This window comes from Crinia signifera, chromosome 4 (genome assembly GCF_055691185.1).
Source record: "Crinia signifera chromosome 4, ASM5569118v1, whole genome shotgun sequence".
Taxonomy (NCBI): Eukaryota; Metazoa; Chordata; class Amphibia; order Anura; family Myobatrachidae; genus Crinia; species Crinia signifera.
In genome coordinates, this window is record NC_139220.1 from 16,412,371 (window position 1) to 16,431,444 (window position 19,074).

A 19,074-nucleotide genomic window follows, 5' to 3' on the forward strand; every position below is an offset into this window, starting at 1 on the left:
AGCAGATTTTGGCAGTTAGAATCGGGCAGTGAGTTTCGGCTGAGTTTCATGTCCCCTCAGGTCAGATGCGTGGTCCCGTGCGCATCAGACCCGAGCCAGTAGTCGGACCTGCTGGCCGTCTGACCACCCAACCTGGTACCTCCTTCCCCGTGCAGTGGGGTCCGGCCAGCTGGTGGTGGCAGTGGGCAGCTCGTAGTGGCAGGCAGGGAGCTTGTAAATGCATTTTGCTGGGCGGCAGGATGCGGCTGCTAAATGTTTTTAAATGACTGGGCAGACATTGATTGGCTGAGACTCTCAGCCAATCAATGTCCGGCCAGTCATTTAAAAATATTCAGCAGCCGCATCCCGCCGCTACAAGCTCCAGCCTCCCAGGCGCCACTCGGACAGACCCCTCTGCCCACCGCCAGCTGGCCGGACCCTCCTGCCGACCCCCGCGGCAGCTCCCCGGGAGTATTGCATGCGATTTATTGCATTTAAAAATGGCACAAGTGTCAGATCGCATGTGAACCTCCCAGGGAGCTGACGGGGGGGGGCTCTGGACAAAATGGTCGGGCTTGTCCTTAGGACAAATCGGCCCAGTGTATGGGGGCCTTTAGAACATCAACCCTTATATTTCAGGTTACAATAATGAGGAAACTGCCGAGGATACGGCAAGAAACTCAAGATCGGCAACAGTTTTCAGATAAAACACATTTTAATACTGAGAGAAAAAAGTGGACATTTGTTTAATAAAATCATACAATACAGGGAACATAATACTGATGTGGAAATAACAGACAGCAGCATTTCAACAAGTTTTCATTGACCACAATGGGAGAAATGGAACAGAACGTATAATTACAGTTACATGGTTCAGATAACTTTACTGGGATGCCAGAAAGAAAACAAAAAAACATAATTCTAAATACTCAACAGCCCGCCGTAAGAAACTAGACTGGAACACATCAAATGTATTATTGAGGTGTATGCAATACTACAATGTATATGAACACTGTACATTTATCAGTAGGAAACGGGAAGCAATTTAATTATAAACGAAAAAAATCTTGAATCCAAAAAGTTTTTTTTTGCTAGGATGGAAAAGACATATAAAACTAAGCAGCTTCCAGCTCAAATTCAGCATTTAAAAGTCTATTGCAGGCGTACCGCATAAGTAGCGGCTATGGAGATGCCCGAACTACAAGTCCCAGCATGCTTTGCCAGGCTGATCCGAATGAACAATGTCAGTATAAAGCACAGTGTAAGTGAGTATTCAGGATTGAACAGTGCTACTGGTTCTCCTTTTTACATATCTTCTCCCTGAACTTTATAATTAGGAGCACAAATTATAAAAAACAAAATAAAAAACAAAACAACGCATTTCGCTCCATCTTCAGTGGAAATGACCACAGCCAAACAATTTAAGATTACAGCTCCCAAGTGGATCAACATATACAGTAAGCGGAACCGTAAAATTTCACACAAATCCCCTTTCTCCAATGTAACAAGTAGTGCAAATTAGCTCAATCAACCCCTTGCCTAACGAATCCCAGTGTATATGAATAAATAAAAGTAACGTCCACAAATCTACAATAACAATAATAAAAAAAAAGTAAAACATTATAGTGGCATTATTTGATTAATGGAGACATGCTGTTTTTTTTTTTTAAATAATAAGAAAAAAAAAACAAAAACTCCATAAAAAATAGATCATGGAATTCTGACACTTGCGGCAAAAGCGTGGAAATCCTGTAGTATAGGTAATACATGAAATAAGTCATGTATCACGTTGTCACAGCGTCAGGATTCAGCTCATTCACAAAAACATAATTGGAAAAATTCTCATGCCAGCCTTTTAGGTTTTTCCCATATACTCAGATGCAAAATGTTCAGAGTAATAAAAATAAATCTGTGAGTAAGGGACAAGGGAATCGGGAATGTTGCAACCTCGACAAATATAATTTACATTCACAATATATATATGTATAGACCAGGAATACAGATGGCTACATCTTAATACTTGAAGTGGTTTCTTGCTATATAACTTAGGAAAATAGTTATTTTGGGACTCGCGGTATTTACAACATATAAACTTTTCAAACATGCTTGCAAAACGACACGCGTGCACACCCATCACCTACACATAGCGGGACGAACCAAGAGATCTAAAAAATAAAAATAAAAAAGGCCTATCCAGTCACTGATAAAGAGCGGCGTTGCCAAGGCCAACAACTGAATTAATATTCATGAGGATGCAGCCTACGCAGTGATGTCACCGGTCCACAAAGAACTCATAGGCAGCATTCTTGGTGATGTCACAGGACGGAGCCAATTGGTAAGCTGCGTTATCATGAATAAGAGCTCAGCTAACAAAATGTCCGCCTCCTTTGTATAGGTGAAGGGTGTGCTGCAATGTGGCTCAATGATTAATGTAACGGAGAGAGACATCTATCGGCTGGTTCAACAAATAATCGAAACACATGGTTAGGGTGACGGATCTTGTGCCCTCAGTCTACATTTCAAGGAAAAACATACTAAGCAAATTCAACGGAGATAAGTCCGGATGAAAAAAAAGCCAAAACCCCAACAGTCGTATTTACACACATGACAGGAAAATACTCTATCGTACTAAATATCTGATTCAAATTTACTAGGCAATAATTTTAGGGATGCCATAAAGCATGACTGTGATTCAAGCCTTGCCTGCTGTGCAGTGACGCGTTTCGCAATGGCTTTCAGTGATTTGTTACTAAATCCAGTGTATTGCATGCTCTGTAGCATTTTACAAAGGCCCAGAGCGAGCTCTCGGAATTGGAAAAATAAATTCCAGAAAGAGAGGTATTGTACAGTGTTCCAAAACGCAGTAGTCCTACACGTCTACTCCTTTAGTGAGCGAGCCCTCCAGGACAATGTTGAAATCTTGCAGAGTCTGTAGCACCCGGACAAGAGAATTGACCATCATGTGATCTCTTAATAGGGCAGCCTCCTCGTACATCTGAGTGATCGTTGGGCACTCGGCCAGCAGAGGAATCCACTGTGACAGCAAATGATCCCTAACAAAAAAGAACATAAATAAGATTACATTCCAGTGTATCGCTTCCAGAACTGGTTCTGCGGAACATAAGCCAAGGGGTTGAGATAAAGTGGCTTTAATCTTTGTCCCATAATCCTCTTTAAAAGCCATATCTAACAATTAAATAAGCAGAGGATGTTGTAAATATTAGTCCAGTGTAAGTGCCAACATATAGTAACTGACATATTTAATTGTGGAATAACCTCCAACTTCAACTGAGGCGCAACGAAACGCGTCAAACACCAAGTTGGCCAACATGCTCAGCTTCCGAATCATCATTAAGAAGATTTGGGATTTAATCTAAATTTCTCTAACCAGAATTCCACACGGACAGCGTCTTACCGCGCTCCCAGGCACACCAGAAGCTGGAACTTTCCATCCTTGCCGATATTTCTCGGAGCTACCACAATGGTGTTGACATAGTGGCAGAAGACTTTGCAGGACGATCTCTGGAGGAGTTGGTCTTCCTCTCCGTCTCCGATTTTATCAGGGGTTTCAAAGCAAGCCACAGCTTTTTCTGCAAACACACATAGCACATTCATTAGCTTGCAAAGTGGTTCCCCTACATACATACAGTGCTGCCTTTTCACCACACACACTAGTGACGCAAAGAAAAATACAATCCAGGAACCAGGACACGTGTCTTGCAACCAAACACAACATCGCCCCAAAACTCTGTGCCCACGTGTCCGGAATTCCAAATGTAAATTTGCACAAAGACAAACGGATATGTGATCAGTACACCTCTGCATAAATGTGGACTAATTAATAACGGATAGTGTTAAAGCCGGTCGTCCGGTTACAGAGTAGGGTTAATAAAGTCATCTTTACTGATGCAGAATGGAAGGGTTAATCGGGATTGACGCAGGGGGATTTCAACGACTGACGATATGACTTAATAAGGACCGGCGCAGGGTTTAGTAATGACGGAGGAGGGGGGGGAGGGGTTAATGAGGATGAACGGATTAATGATAAGGGAGGCGGGGCTGACTATGGTCATTCTAATGATGATGGGGAGACAACAGGGAATTTGCAAAATTAAGATGTTACTGGGATCAATCGGATGGAGCCGGAGGAATGATAACGGGGGAGGGGGGACTCTCATCCTGCCATACATTAATCGTACTTGCACAGTACACAGTAATATGTTTCTGTGACAGAAGACCAGGTCCCGGTAACCTATTATGAGCACTGCCTGCTAAGATGTCTCCTCCATCATCTTAAGAGGTGAATGTACAGATGGCTCCGATGCAGCCTTTGCTAATGTGTCAGGACAGAAGAGAACGGAGCACTTTTACTGCATCTCGGGGGGAACGTGACATTTAGCAAAATGTCAAAACCGGGACTTGCCATTATTCATCTGGAATAACTGGGAAATGTGACATTTTACACTGTGTTGGTTAAAGGGTAGGTTTCGTAAGAGTGTAATGAGCAGAGGACGCCTGCAGGTGGCAGCACGTACCTGTTATTTGTCAGCGTGACCAAGGTTTTGGATATACGTAGTGGTTATTGCTACGGCGAGCGTATAGTCTGGCGTATATCACTAGCGTATAGCGACGTCACTCAGGCAGACTTAGTCTAGAGGACTGTCATGCTGATGTACATAAAGGATCTTAAAGGGTGTCAGTTTCATACGGCTCCCAGAGGCATGCGGTTTATAGACAAGGCTGCAATCCTACTAAAGGGATTATGTCCATGGATTAAGAGCCTAAACATCCGCTGGTACCTTAAACAAACATTAACATTGTACACCCAGCCACAGACAAGGTGAGAGTCCTTGTCATCACACTGTCGGCCGTTCCAAATCGCACGCCTAGACCAAAACAGCGCTGAGGGCCGGTGCTCAGGCGCGGGAAGATAAACTTGTCATTTTACCTATGAAGTCCCAGATGAAAACGGTCTTCTGGAAAATGCGGGCAGATTTTAATCCGTGATGAAAGACTTGCTCCAAAGCCGAGACGAGGCCGTTCTCCCCGCAGAGCAGGATGGTTAAGTTGCCTCTCTGCAGGGAAGCAAATCATATTAGAGGCTTTAAGAAGGTGCATTGCTAATGTGGATTACTGACCTGCATGCCTAATAACAGCTGACGGGGATGTGCGCTCAGCACACTAACCGCTTACAGGGGGGCGTGTGGTCAACCAGCTCAGCATACTTACAGCTGATGGGGAAGTTCGCTCAGCATACTAACAGCTGATGGGGACGTGCACTCAGCATACTAACAGCTGATGGGGACGTGCACTCAGCATACTAACAGCTGATGGGGACGTGCATTCAGCCAACTCACCATATTAACAGCTGATGGGGACGTGCGCTCAGCCAACTCACCATACTAAAAGCTGACGGGGAAGTACGTTCAGCATACTAACAGCTGACGGAGAAGTGCGCTCAGCCAGCTCAGCATACTAACAGCTGACGGGGAAGTGCCCTCAGCCAGCTCAGCATACTAACAGCTGACGGGGAAGTGCCCTCAGCCAGCTCAGCATACTAACAGCTGACGGGGAAGTGCCCTCAGCCAGCTCAGCATACTAACAGCTGACGGGGAAGTGCCCTCAGCCAGCTCAGCATACTAACAGCTGACGGGGAAGTGCCCTCAGCCAGCTCAGCATACTAACAGCTGACGGGGAAGTGCCCTCAGCCAGCTCAGCATACTAACAGCTGACGGGGAAGTGCCCTCAGCCAGCTCAGCATACTAACAGCTGACGGGGAAGTTCCCTCAGCCAGCTCAGCATACTAACAGCTGACGGGGAAGTGCCCTCAGCCAGCTCAGCATACTAACAGCTGACGGGGAAGTGCCCTCAGCCAGCTCAGCATACTAACAGCTGACGGGGAAGTGCCCTCAGCCAGCTCAGCATACTAACAGCTGACGGGGAAGTGCCCTCAGCCAGCTCAGCATACTAACAGCTGACGGGGAAGTTCCCTCAGCCAGCTCAGCATACTAACAGCTGACGGGGAAGTTCCCTCAGCCAGCTCAGCATACTAACAGCTGACGGGGAAGTGCCCTCAGCCAGCTCAGCATACTAACAGCTTACGGTGAAGTGCCCTCAGCCAGCTCAGCATACTAACAGCTGACGGGGAAGTTCCCTCAGCCAGCTCAGCATACTAACAGCTGACGGGGAAGTGCCCTCAGCCAGCTCAGCATACTAACAGCTCCATTCTTCATGTTCTTACCCCCTTTAAAAACTTACTGTGCTGTCTTTGGAAACCCTGACCATGTGCTTTTCACCCTAATATGCCCTATAAGCAATATCCTAAATTTTAGAACAATAACAATACAGAGAGCACTCTGCAGAAGAACACTGATGACACGAAGGGTTACAGCAATACCAAAACTAACGGGAAGTAGGACAATCCCGAGGATAAGAAGGCCGCAATTTCCAGGTCGGGGAGGAATTTATGGTCTGATCTGGGAATTGCAGCTTTTGTTCTAGATCAGCGCAGGATACAGAGCTAAATCTGGCACATGTGTCTGCATGGGCCCAATAACCAAATGTTTTCCTCACCTCTTTCTCTGGCTTGTGAAAATGTTTGACGATATTATTCACCGCTTCGCCGATTCCTTCCTGGATCTGCCCCGCGTTCAGTTCTGTAATACAGCACAATGGTATGTGAGAACAGACCTACAGTATAGCGCCAGGAATAGGTTGAGATGCCTCAAGTTTTCCCTGTCCCTTAAATTTGCCAAATGTAGGCTGATCCTCTCACAGTGTCCGTTACATAAGATCTATACTCCTCCTTCCATCAAGTCTGTCCCCAGCATGGACTTAGGCAGGAATACCAAATTCAAAGATAATGTGGAATGTGCTTGACAGCACAGAGGATGTCAGGAATGGAGTGTGCTGATCTTAAGGACGAACATAGTAATTAAGGTTGAAAAAAAAATAAAAGACGTCAGTCCATCGAGTTCAACCCATCTAACTTGCAACTACTGACTTGAATAAGTCATATCTATAGGGTTCAGTTTTGATTTAAATTCATTAACAGTAGTTGCTGTAATCACCCCCACCGGCAATGAGTTCCAGAATGTTACTACTCTAATGGTGCAGAATCCTCCTCTTAATTCAGTACGGGATTTCTTTTACTGGAGCCTCAGTACATGAACACGTGTCCTAATTATAGGCCTGTTAGTGACCAATCATCTCCCAGTTCTATAGGGGTGTGGTATAATTACCCGACAGTTGGGATTCCGACAGTCATTAGTCAGACGTCGGAATCCCGACTGCACAGCGTGGGGAGCGCAATAAAGCCCCTTGCGGGCTCGCTGCGCTCGCCACGCTGCGCTCGCCACCTATTTTATTCTCCCTCTATGGGGGTCGTGGACCCCCACAAGGGAGCAGTCGGGATTCCGACGTCGGAGTATTGACTGTCGGAATCCCGACTGTCGGGGAGCCGTCCGGCACCCGTTCTATAGGATTCCTGTATTTGAACATACTAATCATATCACCTCTCAACCGCCATTTCTCCAGTGAAAACATAATCAGCCTGGTTAACCTATCTTTGTATTCTAGTGATTCGAGACCTTTTACTAGCTTAGCCGCCCTTCTCTGTACCTGTTCCAATTTATTTATGTCCTTATTAAGGTGCAGTGCCCAGAACTGAACACAATATTCCAAGTGTGGTCTCACCAATGCCTTGTAAATAGGCACTATCACATTGGCATCCCTTGAATCCATACCCATTTAAATGCATGCCAGTGTCCGGTTTGCTTTGGCTGCTGCACTTGAGCAGTGTGCACTATTACCCAATTTTTTATCTATGATGACCCCCAAGTCCTTCTCTACAGCAGAATTCACTATAAGTAGCTTGTTCACTTTTGTTCCTTACTTAACGTTTTTCAACGTTAAACCCCATTTTCCACCTTTTCAGTTTAATTAAGGCACTTTGTAGTGTTTCCACATCCTCTCCTGAGCTAATTTCCTTACTCAATTTTGCGGCGTCCACAAATATGATAGCACATAGGAGGACAGTAGTGCATGTGACGGTATTTTGTCTCCTCCAAAGCTTGATAGCTGGAGAAGCAGGGAGTTCATAATGCTGGTTCCCTAATCCCTACTCTTAAGGCATTGCACAGTGGTTAGTATTGCTTTGGAATTAAATGAATGTGTGAGTTGTTTATATGTTCGCTCTACACCAAACACAATAGAATACCGTAATCATAGCGTCTCCTTATTTTATCAGATAACAGTGTACATCTGTACTCTATATGTTGTAGGTGTACTCCGCTATAGACTTACTCCAGTTTTTCCCCGTCAGAGAGGTTATGCTCAGCCTGCGGATCGTCGTGGGGGACTTCTGCTGGGGTGGGGTCCGGCTCTGCTTCCCAATGTCCTCGTCTGATATTGGGGTTATCAGCTCGCCAATGAGAACTCTTTCAAGGCTCCCATCATCGACTCCTTTTCCTAACCAGCGTCCACATGGGAACCTTGGGAGAAAAAGGAAAAACCTTATCCGTATGGCAGGGTACGGAATCACAGCAAGATGCTGGCGCGTTTCAGAAAGGTAACTGTATACCAGGAGTTTAGTATATTCTAGGACCACAAACATGAATGAGCAAATATTTCCAGGAGACACAAATTCCAGGAGCCAATACTACGAGCTTATTTCTGCTTCCAGGTCACACGGCTAGGTCACATTAAAGACCTCCCATTCACTACTGCACCTTCTCCAAGGGGGAGAAGTCACACACTATCCCCCTTAAACCGCCGGGGCAGGATCGCACGCGATATATTACATGTAGTCCTTTTGCATATGATATATGGAATGTGATCCAAGCAATCTGCAGCTCCGATAAGTTTGCCATAGCGTCTCCGCAGATTACAGAGGAAGTCTGGCACCAGACATCTCATCCCATGTTGGCTGTCTACTTGTTAAGCAGATAACTGGGGTCCCTGTCCAGCCCCCTTTTCCATGTGGTTATGCACACTTTGGGGCATGGTGTGCAGCTGGCACCCGTGGGGGCATGGTGTGCAGCTGGCACCCGTGGGGGCATGGTGTGCAGCTGGCACCCGTGGGGGCATGGTGTGCAGCTGGCACCCGTGGGGGCATGGTGTGCAGCTGGCACCCGTGGGGGCATGGTGTGCAGCTGGCACCCGTGGGGGCATGGTGTGCAACTGGCACGAAATATGTGCTAAACATTAAAAAAAAGGAATAGTCCGTTATCCAAAACGCTTCTGGTCGCGAGCATTTTGGATAAGGGATACTCAACCTGTACTAACAGTCTGTGGTCCCTTCTACCCACTTGTACCAAGCAGGTCCTGGAGTGGAGGTCCCTTTCTCCAGCTACCTGTGCTGGAGCAAGCAGTACACTTCAGAGTATCAGGCAATGTGCAAGTCCTGGCTCTTAGAGTAAGCATGAATACATGTCCCAGCGTGGCACAAAGCACTGCACAGATGGCTTACTTGTACGTGTGTCCGGTGATCTCATTCCTGACCATGACGCAGTCTACCAGCCACTTGGCGAGGAGTCCCGAGTTGTCGTGTCCCAGCTGAGCTGTAGTGAGCTTCCCCAGGTTCTGACACTGATGGAAGAGTCCGAGAAGAGGAATTCATATCAGAACGTCACAATACACATATATTCCCCTAGGAGGAGACTGCTCCTGAGCATCTATGCACCAAGCCGTGGGCAAGCATATATTTACTGGGACAAAGGTCACTCAAGAAAAAGCAATAATCAGCAAGTAGGGAATTAAAGAGACACCTAGGGGGGGAAATATAACAGGCTGCGACTTGCAGGCATTGGCGAGTTTGCGGCAAGTCTGTCCGATGTTTTACAGAAGCAATCATTTAGAGGATGAAGTCAGGATTCGCCTTTTAATTAATTGCCCTTTTAAAACATTAAGTCGCCGGGAATTTGCTGACGCACGCTACTGATTAATACTCATTAAAGATCGGTCGCTGGCTAATTGGAAACAAGCAAACGCTCCCTAGATGCCTACAAAGTAAATTAATAACGTACTAATTATTAATGCAAAATTAGAAGAATGATTAAAAGGGCACGGGATAAAATACGGGCAAAAAAAGGTGACATTTCTCGCCGGACGGCTCAGGCAATGCCGACCCTTACCCACACAGTGCACACATACCTCAAATGTCATCTCTAGGAGGTTCTTCGGGATCTGCATGACTCCGGTGTCTCCCAGTTCTCCAGAGACGCACACCCAAGGGTTAGACGTGATGATGGCATTACTTATCTTCTTGATGGGGATGATGACAGCTCTATATGGAATCACTGTGGGAGCAGAAATGCAGCTCGTTAAGCTGTGACGGCGGACCAGATGATACTTTGGGCATTAAGTGGGTCAGCACCGTGGCAAGTGTGAATATATACACATCGTTGACGCTAGGTGATAATATGAAAGCTAGATAAAAAAAAAAACGCCACCCTAGGGAAGGGGGTTCTCAAACTCGGTCCGCAGAGCCCCCCACAGGTCACCCAGCAGGTGCACTCATTACTCATTGACACATTTTAAAAGATCCACAGGTGGAGCTAATTATATCACTTGTGATTCTGTGCGGAGACCTGGAAAACATGCACTGTGTGGGGTCCCGGGGACCGAGTTTGAGAACCTGTGCCCTAGGGTAACCGAAAGATGCTTTGTAGAACGAATCAATATTTACGAGAATACACATTATATATTGGCCATAACAATGAGGTACTCCCATTCATTAGGGAATAATCACAGGCCACAGCGAGGTGACTAATTACTAGCAATCGGAAGGCTGCCGGGCCATAGATATTGATTCGGCATCTCCTGAGGGGACTAGGAATGAGGTGCTGGCTGTTCTGTGGGCCGAATATACAGGGGAATGCAGCCTATTGATTTACCAGTAAAACCCACGGACGCCGGATGTATAGGGCTCCTTGAGTGCCATTTAAACATATTCATTTAATAAGTACAAAGTTAAATTGAGGTGGGGACCTTGAACCTTTCACTCTGAAAATCTACTGAAAAACGGCAGCCTGGAAGAGATCTCTATGTCCACAGCGGTATATTAAGATTCATCTACGGCCATCAAGTGCAATATAGATGAATATATTAGGAGGTTGGGAGACTTAAGGGTCACACAGACAATAATGTAAGACAGCCAATCACAGTCCGCCAGACACTGGCCATTGATGGGAGACAGGACTTACTGATCGTGGTGAATACGCTGGTGAAGCAGAAGTAGTCCACAGCGTTCAGCGAGAGGAGGTGGTAGAGAAACTGCTCCTTCTCCTCCTCACAGCGCAGGAAGGCATAGCGCTTATACAGCTTCCTGCAATGCAAGAAGGACATCAGTCAGCACACAAGTGCACCAGCTCCCGCCAGCCAGAAATCAGTCAGCACACCTAGAACCACGCATGTGTACAGCTCCAGCCAGCACACCTAGAACCATGCATGTGTACAATTTCCACCAGTCCAAAAATCAGTTAGCACACCAAGACCCACACATGCGTACCAGCTCCCGCCAACCAGAAATCAGCACACCTAGAACCACACATGTGTACCAGCTCCCACCAGTCACCTAGAACCACACGTGTACCAGCTCCCACCAGCCAGAAATCAGCACACCTAGAACCACGCATGTGTACCAGCTCCCACCAGTCAAAAATCGGCACACCTAGAACCATACATGTGTACCAGCTCCCGCCAGCCAGAGATAAGCACACCTAAACCCATACATGTGTACCAGCTCCCGCCAGCCAGAAATAAGCACACCTAAACCCATACATGTGTACCAGCTCCCGCCAGCCAGAGATAAGCACGCCTAGAACCATACATGTGTACCAGCTCCCGCCAGGCAGAAATCAGCACACCTAGAACCATATAAGTGTGCCAAGCTTCCACCAGCACACCTAGAACCATACTCAGAAATCAGCACATTTAGAACCATACATGTGTACCAGCTCCTGACAGACAGAAACCAGCACACCTAGAATGACACGTGTACCAGCCCCTGGCCAGCCAGAAACCAGCACATGTGTACTAGCCCCTGGCCAGCCAGAAATCAGCATACCTAGAACCATACACATATATCAGCTCCTGCCAGCCAGAAATCAGCACACCTAGAACCATACATGTGTACAAATAGCTGATAGAGTGATTAGCAGAAAATACAAATGTTTGAATAAAAAAAAAAAAAGTCTATCACAATTACAGAGGGCTCCACAATTAATTCCTAGCACACTGCTTGCTCCCGGAGCACTATGGTTAACACACTCACTTAGTAAGCATGTGATTGGTCAGCAGCTGTTTTAGGTGCTGTGACAGCAGTTTCTTCTCCAGGACAAGCCGTATCCAGCCCCGGGCCCTGCCGACGTCCGTCTTGATCACACTCAAGGTCTGGATATGTCTGAAGATAAAACGAAGGGCATTAATGCAGATCTGAATAATTCCTCTTCCAGCTTATTACCACAGAATTACCCATAATAGAGGGCAAGGGGACGCCTCTGATGTATTTATGTCATTTCAATTCAAAGAACATTTTATTTGGAATTAGTAACCAGACTTTAAATTTCACTGTAGACAGATCACAGCCTGTGTGTAATTGGTTACTATGGGTTACATCACAGAACTTCAAAGCGGTTTAAATAGAGCGGAGCACAATTATATTTAATTTACACACAGCCTGGGGCAACGGTCTGTAGGGGAAGCATTTCTGCTGTTACAGCACTCTGTGTAGCAGCTATGTTGCTGAACATACACACATATATACGCCCCCCCCCCCCCTCCCCTGTTGATCAGTGCAACCGTTCGCCCCGGTCGCATTTACCTGCTCGCTACGCTCAGATTATGCACAGGTCTGAATGATGCCCAATATTGCAAAAATGGCAGCCCCTGTTATATGTGCACTTGGGACTGACACAGTGCGCATTCTTATTTTCCTGGCATGCAGGAGAACGCATTAGCATGCCAGAGGCCGTCTAGTATTACACACCACAGCACACGGACATTTCAATTAGCGTTAAACTGAAACAATTTAGCGGCAGTCGTGAAAATTTCATGGTGTTGTTGAGGGATGCAGATTTATTTCCAGATTTAGGTTACGGTGGGATGTGAGCGATAATGGTCAGATCTCCCACAATGCATGTAGTACTGAACATAAACTAGGAGATACCCTGCTATCTGTCATATTAGCCTGGAGGTTATTGTGTAACATCACTGATTTAGAAAGCCAGGATACAAGAGGAAACCACAATACAAACCCGCAAGAATAATAAAAAAAAAGGACAAAAAGGTCTGAACAACAATTACAGCACTGTGTGACTGTACCACGGGCGTCCAAAACAACATCACTGCAAATTGGACATTGGAGTGGTCTGCCCATGGGCCTAAGATGGCTGGCGGGTGTGTACGAGCGGTATTCTTCATATCATGGTTATTTCTGTACAATGCAGACTGCAATGTGAGCGGTGCACAGTCGTCTAACACACTCTGCTTGCCGTTGGCACTTGGTCGGGCCTCACATACCTCATGTCCTGGATCAGAGACACCCGCAGCGAGGGCAATGCAGATCCAGTATCGGATTTTCGACGTTCAGGACCGAGGGAAACTGCAAGGTCAAACAAATAAGAAAAAGTTGGCAAAAAAAATCCTTTTCTGACTTCTAAAAGCGGAGTAATACTAGTCTGTGTCTGGCTTTGGGAAACGGTTCTAACGTTAGAGGAGGGGGTGTGGATCGCTTGGTCGACAGCGTCTAGGTCAACACCTAAAAAAGGTTGACATGTTTTAACGGTCGACACAAGCTATAAGGTCCTCTTAGAAAAGACGACATTAGTTTTCACATTTTTGGTGTCAATTGCGACATGCGTTCAGCACACTATTATATTCTCCGGCTACGTCCACTGGGATGAAAAATGATGGACAAGTCAGTTGTCCACCTAATGCAGGTCAAACTTTTTAATGTGTCGACCTTCGACTGTTGACCGCATACCAATTCACAACCAGCTGAGGAGGGCAATAAGATATGGCAGGTTGTGATGGCAGACCTAATGAATAGGTTTAAGAATGGGCAAGACAAATTTCTAGCAGAAAAGAATATCCAGGGTTTCAGAGAGCAATAGGGCGGCCATCTTGGTTTATAACTCGCACTGAGAGAACAATATCTCTGTGGACCCTGTAGGTGGCATCACTCCTGGTCAACCCCCCGATGCTAACCCTAAAGGAGTGTACACATGGTGCGATTGCCTTGCGATTTGATCCCAATCACAGAAGGTTGCAGACTAGCTTTCGAAGCTTTTGCTTCGAGCGGGCTTACTAGTATAGTCAAAATTGAATAGAAAGTGTACAATACATCAGGCCATAGCTGGGCTTGCCATTGAACGTACCTGGTGATTCAGCAATGTGCTCGTGCCTCTCCTCCCGCTCCTGGTACTGGACTAGATGGGACCACAAAGCCGACTTTCCCTGGGGACAAACACGGACCAATAAAAATGTAATTAGCATTCAGGTCTATCCGAGTTATCAATTCAGTCTGATCACACTGCATCTTCCTCCCACCACACCTGCTGACGCCCCCAATGCCCACTCACTCCCCGCAGTAGCTGCGCACTCTTCCATTAAACGAGGCTTGTTCACAAGCAGGGCCCTCCCTACCTTTCATATACGGGTCCCCTCGTTTTTCCTACCCCGTACATCCCGGTTTTAATAAATAGTTTATAGGTTACCTGTTTGACCTGTAGACCATGGCTCCAGATCCTCTCCAGCAGGTCGCACAAACTGGCTATCAGCGTGTTCTCCTCTAGACCGGTAATGTTGGCATCGGAGTGGCCAAGTTCCACGGCTTCGTGGCCCATCTTCTCCACCAGCATGCGTTTGGTCTAATAAAGTAGAACGTGGTATAAACCATTTGGATTTTAACGACAATGTTACATAAACCAGATCAATATATAAACTCAAGGTTCTAGAGGTTTAAAATCGGCTAAAGAGAGATGACGGGGGGGACGGCTTACCTTCATCCGACATTCCTTCAGGAGCCCTTCCACAAACTTAGAGTTAGTCTGCGCTATGACCGCAGGGGAGAGATCGGACAGTTTGGGTTGTCTAACAGTCTTCCCCAGGCTCCGGGCTTCTTGCATATATTTCTACAATAAAATAAAAGGAATATTAATCGCAAAAACATTGTACATCACAATGGGGTGTTCTGAGTAGTAATAGTAATAATGGGACTAGGAAAAAAATCAAAATACACCTGATACAAGCTACAGAATATAGCAGATATGCGTTTCATAAGTGCTAGAAGAATAATTTGTAAATGAGCTGGTTTTTGTACTCTGCATAATTCCGTACAGTCCTCGATTCGTCGGCTACAGTCCCCGATGTAGGCGTGACTACACTGACTGCAGGGATTGTGGGAAGCTGGGACCTGCGCAGCAAATTATAGATCTCTCAAGAGGAAGGGAATTGGAGGCGGCCCATCGCTTTCCTCTGAAGGCAGCACAGCGCCCCCATGTTGCACACTGTCGGGCTGACGGAGTTGGGAGTAGCGGCGCGCTTTGTCTGGGTGCGCAGTTACTTGCTTTATTGTGCTTTTCCCCAGCGCAGAATCAGCCCCTTCGTCTTGGATCAGAAACAATATTGCATGGTATGGCACTGTAACCCATAGCAACCAAACATTGAACTTCATTTTATAAATTGATCTACGGAAGGTGTAGTGGGCTGTATTGCATCTGTGAGCATTGTACCCATTTTAATAAACAAGCCTGTGATTTACAGATGATGCAGGACTATAGAAACGATGATTATTTTGGATAGAGACCAGCGGGCCGCCCTCCTGGATCCTAAGTCTTGTCACAATAAGCAAGTAGCGGCCTCAGCAATTTGTCTGCACTGCACTCTGTGCCTTTATATTATAGTATTATAAGCTTAAATACTCTTATCAGAACACAATGACGGTACACACCCAATGTTTCTGGGGTGAGAACATACAAACTTCATACAGGACAACCACCTGTGCTACCCCCCTTCAGCCAAGTGCTCTCCCTTCCAGCAGGAAAGCATGTAATCATTTTCTATATTTACCCATCAAAGGGATCACTTTATTTACAGATTTGGAGCAAAATGGCATGGTAACCTCTGGTGAAAGCCCCTCACACCTGGGTCCCAGTTACTGTACATCTGTTTGATCTCTTTGTTGTACAGCGCAGTGGAATAAACTGGTCTGTAGAAAGACAAATAATACTGCACATTTATAGAGACAAACATGACTGCACAATGTCACACAGCTGGCAGCCGAATCTGCTCGGCTTCCAATTCATGGCTGACACTCGCAGCGTACCCAGAGCTTTGCCAAAATATATGCTTACTGAGGGGTGAATCAATAACGGGAAGATTTGTTATGTAACTGGTTTTAAAACACACTCGATTGGTGCATACTGTCCTTGGGTCCTGGATAGGACAACAATCACACAATTTGAAAAAATAAATATTATTATAGGAATATCGTTTTGTTTTCTATCGGATGACTTAAAGCAGCAACCCTTTTAAATGGATTATTACTTTTATTTATTTAAATAAAAAACTAGCAGGTTACCATAAGAATCTGGTTAATGACAGTTTTCCCTTGGTATGTTTTTTTTTTTAAGGCTGCTGCTAACAATTTAAAATTGAATCTCATGAGCACCATGACAACCACAGTCACATGATACAGTGAGCATAAAGACTTTGGAAATCCCTCCTTCGCCAAAGACATAAATCCTGAGGAGGTAATGAACATTTTAAAAAGGTACTTAACTTGATCATTACATTTATTTTCATGGGATTAAGACTTTAGTAGATCAAAAAGATCATATTTATCAGGATAATATAAATGCCAGTTAAGACCCCTACACATCACCGGCCCATCTTCTGATCCGTGAACCATTGCGGGAAATCTGGGGAAATTCTTCATTTTAAATATCCCCAGTGGTACTAACCCTTGGAGCATGATAAACAGGTGATACAACCTAACAACCAATTAACTCCTAACTGTCATTTCTCATAGCCTGTAACATGACAGGAGCGGATTGTACTTTCTCCCACAGGCTTAGTACATCTCCCCCTCCCCCTCTAAGCTTCTTTTTTCAGTTTCAATAACGGAACCGCGTCAGATAGCAGACATAGCACTTTATATGGATTTCCGCTGAAGTATTGGCGATCTTGCATCTTAAGCAGACCTTGTAAACAATGAAAGGGCAAAAAGGACCAAGCTACTAAAACCAATACTCAATATAGGATATGTAAAACTGAGAAATACAGATAGGTCAATCTGCGCGTTGTAGCTGATGACCCAGGTTATTCCTGTCAGTGCTGTTTAGGAAAAGCACATCATCCCAGCATTACAATACAAATTAAATCATAGGCGGAAGTAAATACCCGTGAGAATCCAGGTCTCCTGTTCCCTATCGAGGATTAGCCTCATTGAGGTATTTTGTGCCTCATGCCCAAAACAGCAGGAGGCTGTATCTAATGTAGTAATCATTTTCGCACCCTGCACTTTTTTCAAAAACTAGCAGAGTTTGGCCTGTATCTCTCTGATGAAATACAGATTAGACTGTGCTAGAAGCACCAAGGCAGGGTGTGACACCCCAGGCAGGAAAGAGGAACTGCACAGGTTTTGAAAGGTTCAGAGGGCTAGAATGAACCCTAGCATTCCTCAGTGAGGTCACTGGTTCCTACTAGAAAGACAATGGACTGAATGACTCAGCCAACAGTTGCCTTACAAGTGAAGTCATCGGTTCCCAGTTAATTTGATCGGCTGCTGAATATACAGGTTCTAGCGCCAATATAATTTCACTTAATAGGAACAAATTTTAAAACAATTCTGATTGCCTTTGCAGATTCTGTACAGTGGCAGGTTTCCAGACGGATTCTCTAGTCCGGCTGTCGGTAAAGCGTAAATATGTTTTTATGTGCGTGTATACAGATATGAAATAAAAGCAATTTCAGTGTGAATATTTAGAACACAATACTACAGTAATTATACGTCTGATACAATTACAAAACACTCGCAGTTGTTATTCACAGAGCATCAAAGCAGCGATTCTACAGGTTAAGTTTTGTAAATAAAAAAAAAAAAAAAACTGACGAAACACGCCAGCTTCAATGCATACTATATAAAAACAGCACAAACTACAAAGCATTTCTCGTCCACTCTATGCGACAACACCAGGTTTAGTTTTTTTTTTTTTATCACCAGCAACATTGAACACAGAAAGCAGCTGTAAGTGAGCAAACATACCAGGCAGCACTCAGAGAAGGATTTTTTGGGAGGCCGCGCCGGAGCAGCCAACCCCTGATCCCACTCCCAGAATGCCATGGAGTTCTGACGGATCAAAATCTCCTCTGACGGCTTATGGAGGAGTGGCAGACACGGCACAAGAAAGCAAGAAATGAGACAGGCAGGCAGGCATGCACATGAACCCGACGTAAAAGAAAAGAGAAGACAAATGTAAATAAAGATAGCAAAGTAAAAACACCATAAAACAAAAAGGTTGCAAAAAACAAAAACAAAGCAAGAATCAATAAAAAGAAAAACATTTTTAAAAGGAATTCTAAGTTTAGGAAACCAGAATTCCTTAATTATTTGAAACCAAATGGTACACAATTCAACAGCATGCAGCTTTTCTGGGGTCTGGGGAGATTACAATGAGGCACACGAGTGGCTCGTGCCTCCGTGATATCACTATAGTCTAGTAGGCTGAATAAAGATCCACCACTTTGCGGTGTGTAGACTTTCAGATGCGCTAAAAAGACCTCAAAGGTTCTAAGTATTTGTGTAACGTAGATTTGTGATCTGACAAAATGGGTTCCAGACAGCAGCTTAATGTTGATTTCTCATTGTGCGTCCCAGTGAATAGAACATCTGGAATATGGCCTGCACGTCTGAGGACTGTCTGCTATCGGAGACCGGTCCGTGTCATCTGTATAACAGCTGTTCACGGACAACAATGCAGATGCCTCCCGTGTAAAATATTACGTATTTTGGCTACATTAATGCAGGAAAACGGCATAGTGTTTGACATAGGACACCGGAAGATGAAATTAATGCAAGTACATGACAAGCAC

General features: G+C 45.3%; 1 protein-coding gene across 3 annotated transcripts in view; it reads right to left on the minus strand.

Annotated features, from left to right (window-relative positions):
* Positions 1–675: 675 nt before the first annotated feature.
* DENND5B (DENN domain containing 5B) overlaps positions 676–19,074 on the minus strand; it is a 64,846-nt gene continuing 46,447 nt past the window's right edge. For 2 of the 3 annotated variants that reach the window (XM_083181236.1, XM_083181234.1), the window contains 13 exons: positions 14,982–15,113; positions 14,697–14,849; positions 14,358–14,436; positions 13,501–13,582; positions 12,254–12,382; positions 11,184–11,305; positions 10,132–10,277; positions 9,449–9,567; positions 8,284–8,471; positions 6,553–6,635; positions 4,928–5,054; positions 3,395–3,569; positions 676–3,032 (listed from right to left, as the gene is read on the minus strand). In XM_083181236.1, coding sequence (XP_083037362.1) covers positions 2,849–3,032; positions 3,395–3,569; positions 4,928–5,054; positions 6,553–6,635; positions 8,284–8,471; positions 9,449–9,567; positions 10,132–10,277; positions 11,184–11,305; positions 12,254–12,382; positions 13,501–13,582; positions 14,358–14,436; positions 14,697–14,849; positions 14,982–15,113 — 1,719 coding nt within the window. In that variant the 3' untranslated portion in view covers positions 676–2,848. Of the gene's footprint in view, positions 3,033–3,394; positions 3,570–4,927; positions 5,055–6,552; positions 6,636–8,283; positions 8,472–9,448; positions 9,568–10,131; positions 10,278–11,183; positions 11,306–12,253; positions 12,383–13,500; positions 13,583–14,357; positions 14,437–14,696; positions 14,850–14,981; positions 15,114–18,247; positions 18,359–19,074 lie in introns of all 3 variants that reach the window. The other variant, XM_083181237.1, reaches the window with a different exon arrangement.